Source organism: Lissotriton vulgaris, chromosome 10, assembly GCF_964263255.1.
Source record: "Lissotriton vulgaris chromosome 10, aLisVul1.2, whole genome shotgun sequence".
In the NCBI taxonomy this organism is placed as follows: domain Eukaryota; kingdom Metazoa; phylum Chordata; class Amphibia; order Caudata; family Salamandridae; genus Lissotriton; species Lissotriton vulgaris.
In genome coordinates, this window is record NC_141698.1 from 862,506,427 (window position 1) to 862,520,190 (window position 13,764).

The window sequence follows — 13,764 nt, forward strand, 5'->3', positions numbered from 1 at the left end:
GATGAACTCGACGAGTGATGTCGACTTCCGGAGCGCCCGGCGCGGCTCCGCGACCGCTCCCTCGAACGCTCCCTGGACCTCCGGCCGGACCGAGACGTGGGGCCGACACCCGGAGCTCGAGCAGCTTGCGGGACCGCTCCCGCCTAGCTTTGTTAGTCAGAGCCCGGCAATCGACACAGGAGTCGACGTCGTGGTCAGGGCCCAGGCACCGGAGACAGAGTCGGTGATGGTCCGTGACCGACATCGTGCGGTCACAACCGTCACAGTGTTTGAAACCGGGCATTCTACCAAGCACAAAGACCGGGTACCGCTCTTCAGATCTGCGTCCACTGGCGCGGAAAAAAGAAGAACTGACGTCAGCGCGCGGAGGCGGCGTCTATGTACTCCAGCGACGTCATCACGGCGCACGACGCCGACGACGGACGCGGAGCCGCAGGAGACGCCTGCAGACGACGCCTACCGACGCGCAAGGGTACTGCTACGCAAAAGTTTCCGGATCCAGACTGACGCCTGGGGATATTCTAAGGTAAGGAATCTAACACTAACGTGTTTCTTTCAGATACAAAGTCGTTCGGAAAGGATCCGAATGGCATTCGGTTTGTCTGAAAACCAATCCGGAACCGGCCTTTCCAACGGACTCGAACATATTTCCGAACAACCGATTACAATGGCCAGAACCCGTTCTGAATTTTTGACTCCGTTTCGGACAGCATTCAAAGTAACAGAGTCGGACAGCATTCAAAGTAACAGTCAGTTGGAGCAGACATGTACAGGTATACGGACCGCATTTCGGACCGAGCGATTACGATGTCGGATTTCGACAGCCTTTCTGAATCGCTTGTTCCGACACGGATCGGCTGTTGGAATCGGACATTGGGGGCCCGTAGTAGGCCTCCAAATGGGGTCCCCTCTTTTGAAGCATGCACAGTGTGGCATGCATCAAGGGGTGCCTGCCACGGGGTGCACGGTTTTACGTCGGTCGGACCCTCCGAATCAAAGTCAGTCGGAAACCATTCCGAGACCGATTCAGTCAGAATGCTTTCTGAACGACATCGTAATGGGAGGCCAAGTGTCCACTTTCTAGAGTGAAAAGAATATACATTTAAAACGTACTTACCTGAACGATTTTTCCCCATTGCCTAAACATACATAAAGATAATTACTATTTTTTTAAATTGGTGTGGACCTCCTTCTTGAGTCGTGTTGTCATTTATTAATCATTGCTAGCATTTGCAAATGTCTTACACTCCTCAGGGCAGTTCGACCTAGTAGAGCACTGTAGGATTGCATACCAACCCTGTCTACTACTAAGGCAACGCCTGGACTCTTTATAAGGTATATCAGATTATTGATATATCACATAAAGAGCCAGGTTCCTACATCTCTGAGGAAATAGGCAGCAACCAGCAGGAAAATTAGCCATTTGCGTCTTTGAACAGCCAGGTTTTCAGTAGTTTCCTTAACCTCGCATAGTTGGCTGCAGATCGGATGTCAAAGGGGAGGGACTTTGATGTTCCACGTATAAATTGCTGATTAAACATCAGTGGTGGCTCTGCAGCAGAAAACAATGTTAGCTGTGCCTTTGCGATATTTGTAAACTCTTCTGCATCCTTGAAGTCCAAGCCCTCCCCCCTCCCTTTTTGCCCACAGCCCTTGTGTCATTGTTTGCTGCGTCTGTAGGATTTCATGCAGTAAGTACATGGGAATTAAGAAGAAGGTACCACTCCCCGAATCCAGCCTATGTGGGCTCAAGACATGCTTTAAAATCAAGATACATCTTTCTAATCTTTCCTTCTACACATTCATTACAACAAGCATTTGCAATGCAATAGGGTTCACATTTACACAAGGTTGAGCTATTGACATTATAAATGACAATGCCTTATTTATGTATTTAACATAAATAAAAGGCATTGTCATTTATTCTCTTTTTAGTGTCTGACACGCTGCGGAGGAATGCCAGCTAATCACAGGGTGTTAATTGGGGTCGGCCAGACTCTTGTCTTCCCATTAAACACTGCCAGTACTTTCTGCGGGGAGCAGGTTGTGGGGTTTTAAAGACAGATAAAGAACAGTTCAGGCAGGGATCCTCTTAAGATGTGAAGGATGGATGCACCTTGTCAGAAACTGACAAAGAAATAAAGATCTCTCGCGTTTTGCCAGGAAACAGCATGGCTAACCAGAGTCATGTTGTATAATTAGATTTTGACAAATATGCCATAAAAAGATTAAACATAACCAGTATTTTCAATGATTGTTCCAAATTGTTTTGAGAAAGCGCATTTGTGAAAAAATTGCAGCGAATCAAAAGAAACAGGTCCCTTAAGAGCCATGTCCTGCTTTTGGCGCACACTACAATTTGTAAGCTTCTAAGCTCTTTTTTCCCCCCAGACCCAAACCGCTGAAAGCAAATGGTGGAGGGGGGCATGGGGGGGGGGGTGTAGGGGGGTGGGATTTGATAACCGTAACGCTATAACGCATTATGTCGGAGATGGGCTCTCTGATTGTTTTCATGTACTTTAACATTCTCCCGTCAGATTTGTTTAGTATTCTCTTCAGGTGAAAGTGGACAGGGTAAGTGGCGTGCAATATGTACATAGAACACATTGCTCTGGCATGATGGGAATCGGACGTAAAACTAAACTGCAAATATTCATGTATTAGAATTCTTCATAGCGCTTGGAGAAGACAAAGCGCTTTCAAGGTGAACAAGTAAATATTGGGCACTAAACCGCCACAAAAGCGGTTCCAAGCTTTCTTTAGCACTTTCCATGCATCCACCCCCGCACCAGAGTTTCACAGGCAATTAGAAGGGGTCCATATACAGAAAGCATTATATAAGCAATCTTTAATTCATTGCGCCCATTTGAGTGACCCGCCAGAAAAATACTGGGGGGAGTCCCATTTTGGGGACCCACTTGTGCAACCACTTCAGTTTCCTGAAAGCGCAGAAGACACCCCCTATTGGGCTGAGATGTGCAGGTCCGACGAAAAGTGTGGATTCAGAGCAGACTACCACCAGGAGTGTGTGTGGGAAGGAGGGTGTCGGGAAGGAGGCACAGGCCTTCGACGTAGCCAGAAGCCCTGCGTGGGGCTGGACTATGTTGGCCTTCTAGAGAAAATTCCTAAAATCCCACTGTGTCACTCCTTTAGACTCAGGCGGGGATGGAGGGGAGGGCAGGGCACTCCATTTCAAATGGCTCAATTCTAAATGTTTAGCTTTTTGGAAATCGCTCATCACTTTTGAGCTAATCCAGTCATTGTGTTCAAGTTTGCAGCTTTAAAATAGCACTTTATGCTGGATGTCTGCCTGGGAGCGCTTCAGGTTTTCGCAAATAAAAGAAATCGGGGATGGAAATTGCCGAGGAGCACAATTAGGAATAACATTTAGCTGACTGAGTTGGTTCTCTGTGCAACTTTTTTTTTTAATTCACAAGATAAAAACTAAAGGGCAGTTTCAGGGTTACTGCAGAAGAATCCCCCCCGACCCCCCCCCCCACCCAACCACCCACCTGCGTACTGCTTTCAAAGTGAAAAAGAATATAGTCCCTACTGACTCATTGAAGGAGACAGTGTAACGCCCCAAGTAAAAGATCCAGTCCGGATGGACGGTCACAAAAAGGAGACAGGGCGGTAACAAGGAGGGACTAAGAAGCTTCATTATCAAACGGAAGACAGTCTTTACCATGGACGAAGACGCCAGCCAATGAAAAAGATGGGCAGGGCTTCCACACCACTTCTTAAACATACCCTACGACAATATGCCTCACAGAGCGAGCAGCGTATGCGCGCTGCAATGCTAGGCGAGACTTAAAAAACTGTCTACTCCCAATAATCGATGGAACCTTAGACATCAACTTTCATAATAGCAGAGAAACACCAAGAAAACCAAGGGGAAAGGTATGCAACATGCTCAACTCCAGTATGGTAAAGCAAAGCACACATGGGGACCAAATCATCAGAGCAAGTCAGTAACCTTTGGAACAAAACACTTAAGGATGGCTTGAATCTCTAAAAACTCCTATTAAAATGTGAGGAAAAAAACAGGGGATTGGAAACCTCTATTGTCTTATACCCCTTTTAGGGTCTGAAAATACAAAGACTGATTAGTGCTTCAACAAGTCAACTGCTTTTAAACAAAGATCTTTGTAGTTTTAAACCCAGTAAATCCAGGGTCAGCTTAATGCTGAAAATAGTTATGGGTCAATCATTGAGAAAGACAACTCACACAGAAATAGATTGGCAAACGAGCAATAAGGGCTAGTCTCTTCATATAAGAGTAGGTGGTTGAAGCCAGGAAGGTGATAAGACAGGAGTGGTCATAGATATTATAGAAAACGGTTAACAAGGCATCAGCTGTGAGTAATCTATCTCAAAAGCCAAAAGGGGTAAAGGAAAATGTTAGCTAGCGAGGGAGCGACCAGAGTAAGTTCCAGCCAACCATGTCCCATACGAAACAAACTTTAATTATTTAAATTTACAGTTTTAGGTTTTTTATTACTGAAACCTTCCACATATCTGACATAAAAATGAACATATTGTGCATCCTTCAAAAAAATCATATAAATGAAAATGATCTTACCTTTGTAAAAAAAACTGTGAGGTGAGTTTCACTACCTAACACCCAAATGGGGACTTCTGGGCACTTCAAGTATGAGCCAACCTACAAAAGAAATTAAAAAGAAAAGAAAAATAACTTTTACATTTACTGGGCTCAAATTGAGACTTGAGAATGTTGTGGTGCAGTCGAAGACTGAAAGTGTTGAAACACAAATAGCTAAACTACTGAGAAAAGACTAATGTGGGAGGAACCTGTTAAAAATTAAATTTTAGACCACATCTTTAATTTCAAATATATGTTTGCAGAATAATTCACAACTTAATAGACTGTAGTCAAAATAGCATCTGCCCAGTCTTAAAATTTGAAATAACAAATTTAGGATCAGCAACAAAGAAAAGCCACATCTAAGTAGCCATAGAACTAACATGTCGATGAAAAAAATATAGGAGGACAAAGAGAAAAGTCTTGATGCCTATATATAATGTATTATCTTTGAATTTTATTTTTTATATAAAAGGTAGCAGTGTAGAGACCACAATTTGTTTTAAAAAGTGCATGGGATCTTATAAAACTCCTCTTGTTTGAACAAACTCTGCTGCCAGACTGTAGTGTTTAACATAATTAAGTGCATGCAAATCAGTGGGAATGACCATAAATTATATCAGTTGGTCCTGAATCTAGAAAAGACATGCGTTTCATACTGACTAGCCATTCTGCAATGATGGCAGGAGCAGGTGGGGGTGATTTTGACTAGATAACTGTAAGACCCTCTGACTAGGAGACAAGGTTTCAAATCAGAAACAACTACACTATTGAATAAATAGGTCTTCAAGCTATTCTTAAAAATAAATCATTGGGATAGGTCTTTCCATGCTAGATCAACTGGGAAAGAAAAGTGTTTCATTACTCCTTGATAACCCTATCTCCCTTATTATGCATAGCTGTGATATCATTAATTTCAATTGATACGTTATTTTTAGCTTGCTGTTGTAAAGGTATAGGTTATTTACTAAATTGACCCTATGTACAAATAAACTATGCCAAATCCAGTTGTTTAAATTTAGTCACAAAAAGCTCTATACTTTATATTGCCACAGCTGTATACAGATTTACTTTTTGTGCACCCATTTTCAAATTTTTTGATGACTGCTCTATGACAACATCATCCATTAATGTCTTTTTGTGCAACACTTACCAGTACAGCTTGCTCTTGCTCTACAAAATGGTGTAGATCAATTTCAGGAATAAAGACCCAAATAACTTTCGACCAGTGACCAACATCCCTCTATTGGCCAAACTAATTGAGAAATGCGTGCAGGGCCAACTGAGCCAACACATCAACAAGTTCTCCCTACTAGATGAATGCCAATCAGGATTCAGATCAGGGCATAGCACGGAAACAGCGATCCTCCATATTGTCGACGACGCGCTACAGGCTCTTGATCGAAGTCAAGCATGCTTGCTAATTCTTCTGGACCTGTCATCGGCATTTGACACAGTAAATCATGAAGCTTTACTGGCCAGGCTACAAGACAGGATGGGAGTATCTGGAAATGTGCTGAAATGGTTCGAATCTTTCCTACGGAACAGAACACAACGTTTCCTGGTCAATCATTCAATTTCACCATCCTGCCCTAACTCAATCGGAGTCCCACAAGGATCGACACTATCCCCTGATCTGTTTAACTTGTATGTTGAACCTCTTACAACAATTCTCAGAAACTCACAGATATCTTATCATATGTATGTGGATGACACGCAAATATATATAAAGATCACCTCCCTGGAAGACATTGAGCGAATGAATGAAACATTAAAAAGGACACTGCAATGGCTAACGACCAATCATCTGAAGCTAAATGCTCAAAAAACAGAATTCTTACTAATCTCCCCACCAAAGTGTGGTACGGAAATAAAGGAATGGACCAAGTTGGTGACTGCGCTCAACTGCACCCCGACTCTAGTCAACTCAGCTAAATCGCTTAGAATCACTTTAGACGAGAGTCTTGACATGAAAACCCATATTAATTCAATGGCAAAAAACGCCCGCTTCCACCTGAACTACCTAAGAAAATTGAAACCATTCATCTCTGAAGCAGATCTGAAACTGGCAATCCAATCTTTAGTCATCTCCAGGATTGAATATGGTTGCACCACCTTAGCAGGTTTACCAAAAACATCCACAGCACCACTAAAAGCCTGCCTCAATGCTGCGGCGAGACTCATCACCGGATCTAGGAAATTTGACCACATCTCTCCTCACCTGAAAGCGTTAAATTGGCTACCCTATGAGGCCAGAATTCAACTGAAGATAGCATGTATCACCCACAGAGCACTCCACCACAATACCCCTAGTTACCTATCCAAGAAAATTGAGCTATCAGGAGGTAACAGACCGACCAGGGGTGCCAAAGAGTTGGTGCTGCGCCCAGCCATATTCAGAAAGAAAAAAACTTATGACAGAGCGTTCTCAGGAGCTGCCCCCAGGATTTGGAATTCATTGCCTCCAAGTATTAGGAAGATTCCTAATACCTCAAAATTTAAGCGAGAAGTGAAGAGCTTCTTAATGAGTAAATACCTTATATAGACAAGGTTATGTCTCACTATGAGATCGAATTCTAACAGGAAGGGAAGGACTGCCGTGAATTAGATGAAAGATAAATGATGATCTGATACTGTCGACTTTCCTTTTGTATCTAAACTGTATACCAATTGCTACCTCATGCCAAAGCTAACTTATACAACTATCTCACATTCTGAAACTATATAACCGCTACCTCATAGGTATGACGAAAAGGACAAATGACATAACCTTCATGTTGTAAAGCTAATTCGTATTATCATCGACGAACTTGAGTGGAATGTAGTTACGTAAGCACTCACTATAGCCATATAATTATCTACCTCATATATATCTGTTTGTTCAATGATTATCATCTTGTTAATATTTAAGCTACTTTTATGTGAAGCGCTCTGATACCCACGGGTCTTGTTCGCGCTATATAAAAAACTCTCAATAAATAAATAAATAAATAAATAAAGGAAATAACTTCAAAGCAATGGTGTGCTGTGAGATCATGGAGTTCTCACTTGCAAGTTCTGATATGTTTCAGAGAGGACAATCAATTAGACAACCCTTGCCCAGTGACCACAGCTTGGAGAAATAACTGAAAAGAATCAGGATTAAAGATTATTAAATAGTAAAACAGGAGCTAACCAGACAGCCAGAGCAGTCTGTGTTCTGAAATGTGGGACCAATTTAGAAAAAAAAGAATTTAACAAAAGAGCCAATGTGCCTCTCTTAACAAATGAATCGAAGATAGCAAGTAGTAGTTAGATTATTAACACCCTCCAGCAAAGTGGTTTGAGGGGTCACTTTGGAGCCTGCATTCCCTCGGCCATCCAGCTCTTCAAAACCTACATTTTCCATAGCAGAAATAAGTTATCAGTACCATAGTTTCTTTCAAAATTATGAGGATGACACCCAGAATCCCATCAATCTCAGGGGAAAATCCAGAGAATCTGGGTAAGTTTACAGAGTACCTCAATCACACCCAGAGTGATATTTTATTTAAATTGAGGATGGAGTGAAGATTTCCTCCTTTCATTTTTTGACTGAAAAGTCATCTTCAACTATAAATCCATTCAGATTACAAGGCTATCTACATTCCACTCCTTTTGAAAATGTATCCATCCCTCCAGATGGACCAGTCGAACAGAGCTCACACAAGACCTGGTGTTGATGTGTTTGGACTACTGTAAGATTATCCATACTGGCTTTCCCAAAAACTTTACGCCCATGTTACAAAGATTACAAAACCAGACAGCTGCAACGTGCCTCTACCTACAATGATGTAATCATAGCAAGCCAGCACAGAAGGGTCTTTATTGGTTTCCAACGAAATACATAAGATTTTAAATATCAGTCCAACATGAAGAAAAAGCTTACTAGGGCGAACGCCCAAGCTATCTTCTAAGTCTGGTTTCCTGTTACATTACAACCATAAACCTAAGACCGGCTACCACCATTTTATCCACCGGCAATCCTTCAAAAAACCTGGACCTTCAAAAAGTCACTGCTTCCTGACGTTTTACATCAAATTCAGAAAACTCTTGAAACCAGAGTTATTCAACACAGCTTTCAAGTAGAAGTCTACATCACTAAGCGGGGGTCAGAGAAGAATGTCAGAGATAGGACCAGTTCCCATAACCAGCTTACTTCTCGCCCACTTTATTTCCTATTCATTTTCTATGCTTTTTCCCTGAGTGCTCTGAAGGGAGCTAGGTGTTTTGAGGTGCTAAACAAAACTCCTAAATAAAATAAATAAATGAATCCTGATGCACCATAAGCTTTGATTTACATATTCTTCGGTTTAGGCAAGCATCACAGCATGGAAAAATAAAACATCAATTTGCATTGACGTATCGAACTTTAGCACAAAGCATTTACACAAAACCAAACTTTCAGCAGTAATTGCAGCTGTGCTACCTGATTCAATTCTGAAGAATGCATAAAGAAGAATTATTCCGGATGGGTAGAAATCCAATTTGGTTGATGGGATCACAACAGGCATAAACATCGTATTAAAACATTTCAAATCGTAAGCCAAAATTGAAAGTGTTTTTTGTTTTCATTTGATCTTGAGTGAAAATATTAAACTATTTACACGTGTACATGTTCAATTAACAAGGAAGACATTACTTCCAACTTACCTTACAGTATCGTAAAGCCTCCATCAAAGTCAAAAACCCCACAGGGGCCTGACTCCGTATGCCCAAAAGTTCTGTGGAAAAAAAACAATTTTAAAAGTACAGGTTATAGTATTGTACTATTGTCACAAAACCCAATGTAAGCAAAAATCATGACAGCTGTCACAAATGCATTTGCAGCAGAATGAAAAGAACTTTTTCAGGTACTATAACAAAAAATGCTCAATTCAAATGGAAAAAAACAAGTAAAAAATAATGAGAATTTGCCTAGCTTTAGTGCTGGTAAATTCCAATTCTATTAAGGACTCGGAGGCGAGGATTATGCCTTACTTTCTTCACTTTATTTTTTACAGCAGCAAGAAAAAACGTATAAAACTACTTTTCCCATGAACACTTGGGAAAGAAACAGGAAACGGAACCATAAGTCCTTTGTTAGTCTCTGTACTCCGGCAGCACCCATCATGCCTTGCAACCGCTTCCTCTTTCTCATTCTTCGCGCGAAGCCCATGTTCCAGCAGTCTCACGCATCTTGTTTTGGACCATCATTCCCTGCAAGAAACCTCACTGTCAGACACCGATCGTCTTGAGAATAACAAGGTACGTAGTATCGAATGCATACAAATTAACAGCATTTCAATACCTTGAATTCCATGAACAGGTTACTTACATTCTGTACGGGGAGGGTCCACTTCGAGGAAGTCCTTGGGGGGGGATAATCCTCGCCTCAGAGTCCTTAATAGAATTGGAACTTACCAGCACTATAGCTAGGCAAATTCTCATTCTATGGCAGGACTGGAGGCTTCGGATTATGCCAGTTCAAAGCTTATCGACGACTAGCCGAGCCACTTCTGTTACTGGCTTGAAATAGAACCTCTTAAATGTGGAGTCCGCGGACCAATCTGCGGCCCTCATCAGGTCCTCCAACTGAGCCCCTAGGGCAAAAGCTTTCGAGGCCATAGCTCCCCTTGCTGAGTGAGCACCAAATTTCTTTGTATCAATCCCCGCCTCCTGCATTACCCAACGCACCCATCTGGCGATTGTTGGGGATGAAACAGCCTTGTACGTTTTCCGTAGGGCAATAAGAAGTTGTCTCTCACCCGGAGGGTGAGTGTCATCAGTCATTTCCTCATATGCACGGAGGCACTGCACTACACACAGCTTGGGGGAATCCGGGAAGGCCGGATACGAAATAACCCTCGTAAGGGTCTTGGTTCTCCTGCTCACTGTAAAGGACACCCCTTCCGGGGAAAACACCCTGGCCGTAACATCAAGCGCTCGTACATCCGAGACCCGCCTGCAGGAAATCAGGCACAATAGCATTGCTAACTTAGCTGAAAGCTCTTTTTGAGACAGAAACTTGTTCGGCTGCCAAGAAAGAAACAAATTCAGAACCATGTTCACGTCCCACAGGACGGAATACCGCGGTTCGGGTGGTAGTGAGGCGAATCCCCCTCAAAAGCCTGTAAACCAAAGGATGCTCTCCAATCGGGGAACCCTGCACCAGGTCATGTCTCGCCGAGATGGCCGAGCGGAAGGTATTGATCGACCGATAGGCTAAGCCGTCCTCAGCCAAGGAGGCCAGGAAGTTGAGGACATGGACTACATCCGCCCCCACGGGATTAAAACCCCGTCGCACACACCAGCGACGCCATCTGTGCCACGCTGAATGGTATCTCCGGGTGGTGCTATCCGCCCAGGCCTTAGAGAGCAGGTCCTCTGCCCCTCCCGAAAGGCCTGGGAGAGACCAGCGACGCCGGAGATCCTCCATGCCATCAGTCTCAACGAGCCCTCCTGCACCAACCGGTGGGGATTCCCGTCCGGATTCAGGAGAATGTGAGGAGAGTGGGGGATTCCCGTCCGGATTCAGGAGAATGTGAGGAGAGTGGGGGAGTAGGATTGGAAAATCCCAGGAAAGTTCCAGAAGAACCGGAAACCAAACTTGAGACTTCCACCATGGCGTGATCATCACCACCTGCGCCGATTGGCGGCGCAGCAACGCTGATACTCACGTTATCATTGAAAACGGTGGAAACGCATAACCTTGCTCGCCCGACCAGTCCTGGAGGAACGCATCCGTCGCCTCTGCGGACGGGTCCGGGCGCCAACTGAAGTACCTCGGCAACTGGTGGTCCAGCCGGGAGGCGAACAGGTCCACTGAAAACAGACCCCAACGGTCCATCAGCTATGAGAATACTAGCGGATCCAGCTTCCATACGCTGGCATCCAGGAGGTGCTGGGAGTGCCAGTCGGCCACCTCGTTCTGACGGCCCGGCAAATACTCCGTCGTGACTGAAACCTGACGGTCCAGGCAGAAGTGCCAAAAGCCCCTCGCGAGATCCGCCAGCATCTTGGATCTGGTGCTGCCCAGATGGTTGATGTAGCGGACCGCGGATACGTTGTCCATCCGTAGGAGGACACACGACTGGACACGATCCCTGGTCCAACACTGGACCGCAAAGGAACCCGCCAGCAACTCCAAGCAGTTGATATGTAAAAACTGCTCGAGGGCAGACCAGGCGCCGCCCGTGGAGAACTCTCCGCACCTGGCTCCCCAACCCGAACGTCTGGCGTCCAACTCTATCACGATGTCTGGGGCAGAGCCAAATATCGCACGACCATTCCAGGCCTCTATGTGCGTCAGCCACCAACGCATTTTGTCCCTCACTTCTTCCGACAGCGGAATCAGTTGAGAGTACGTCAGACCTTTCCTGAGATGATGTGCTTTTAAGCGTTGCATGGCCCGGTAGTGTAGCGGGCCCGGGAAGATGGCTTGTATCGAGGACGATAATAGGCCCACCATTTCTTGCCAGATGACGCAGCAATATCAGCGGTTTCGCCAGGGTTTGGCGCAACTCGTGCCGAATTTTCGACATCTTCCTGGCTGGGAGACTTAAGGAGGCCGACACTGAGTCGATGCTGAACCCGAGAAAGGTTGCGCACCGAGTCGGAAGTAAGAGAGACTTCTTCTCGTTGATTACAAATCCAAGACCCTGCAACAGGTTCACTGCGAACTGCAGTTGGGAGGCAAGGCGCTTCGGACACTGGTCCATGAAGAGCATATCGTCCAAGTACACTATCATTCTGACACCGCGCGCTCGTAAAGCCTCCACGGCCGGGCGTAACACCTTTGTGAAACACCACAGCGCTTAGGAGAGCCCGAAGGGCAGCGTGGTGAACTCGTAAACCTGCCCGTCCCACCTGAACTGGAGGAAACGACGGTTCGGAGGGAAGATAGGGACCCGCAGATAGGTGTCTTAAGTCTAGCCTAGCCATCCAGTCGGACGGTCGTAGCACATCCCTCAGGAGATGAATTCCCTCCATCTTGAAGTGACGGTAAACCAGTCACTCGTTGAATTCCTTCAGATTGATAACCGGACGGCAGCCTCAGTCGACCAAAAAGATATTTCTGAGAAAACCGTCCGGATGCTCGCATGCGCAACAAATCGCCCCTTTGTGAAGGAGGGCGGAAACCTCTTCACGCACCAAGTCTGCAACGCGCTGAGAGAACGTAATGGGACGCGGACGCTGGGGTTGCTGCGGACGGCCATGGAACTCCAGCTGGAAGCCCTGAACCGTCTGTAGTACCCAGGCGTCGTTGGTAAGGGAAGCCCACGCTGGGAGAAACTGCGCTAGGCGCCCCCCTACCCGCAAATTCGCAGAGGGTAGCACACTCACCTCGTCCACCCTGCTGCTGACCTCGATGTCCCCCACTGCCTCGGAACTTCTGACCTCTCGTGGGGTAGAAATTATTGAAGCGGGAGGTGTCCTGTCCATGCCCGCGGCCGGAGCCTTGTCCTCTGTCCAGGGGTTGCCTCGACCGAACGAGCGGCCCCTGCCTCGTCCGGCCCCTTCAAAAACCTGAGGGGCAAAAACTTTCTTAATATTAGATTGGGCCCTGTCCAAGGACGTGAACGTTGCCACAAATTTGCCGAGCTCCTTAATAAAAGGATCCCCGAATAAACCACCTTGCGCCACCGCGCCAGCCTCCGAAGAGGCGAGGTCACCCAATTTAGGGTCAATTTTAATCAGCAAGGACCTCCTTCTCTCCGTGGAGAGGGCACAGTTAGCGTTGCCTAGGATGATAATGGCGCGCTGCGCCCAGTTAGACAAGACTTCCGGGGAAATTAGGTCCCCCGACACCTTGGCCTCCTCTGCCTTGTCGAGGATTTTGGTCATGGGGCCCACTGCGTCTAGAAGCTTGTCCTGGCAGGTGCGCCAGGACCGGTCTATACCCTTCCGGGGATCTTTAACAAACTTAGCCAGGAACGTGGCCATTTTCGGGTCAATGTCCGGGGTCATCGCCACCTTCCCTTCCAGGGAGGGGCGGGAGCACTCCGCCCTAAGGCGGCTACGCGCGTCCTTGTCCACCGGTCTCCGGAGACTGTTCGCCACATAGAGGGCCACCTTATCTCCCGGGACCCATTCTGAGGATCAGGGGTGGACAATGTCATCCGGGTCCAACATGTCCGAAGGACCCGCAGAGGTGGACGCTG

The 13,764-nt window shown here is 45.8% G+C and overlaps 1 protein-coding gene across 5 annotated transcripts in view; it reads right to left on the minus strand.

Moving 5' to 3' along the window:
- MINDY3 (MINDY lysine 48 deubiquitinase 3) overlaps positions 1-13,764 on the minus strand; it is a 230,993-nt gene that overhangs the window by 114,880 nt on the left and 102,349 nt on the right. For all 5 annotated transcript variants that reach the window (XM_086941825.1, XM_086941823.1, XM_086941824.1 and 2 more), the window contains 2 exons: positions 9,275-9,345; positions 4,583-4,663 (listed from right to left, as the gene is read on the minus strand). In XM_086941825.1, coding sequence (XP_086797951.1) covers positions 4,583-4,663; positions 9,275-9,345 — 152 coding nt within the window. The remainder of the gene's footprint in view (positions 1-4,582; positions 4,664-9,274; positions 9,346-13,764) is intronic.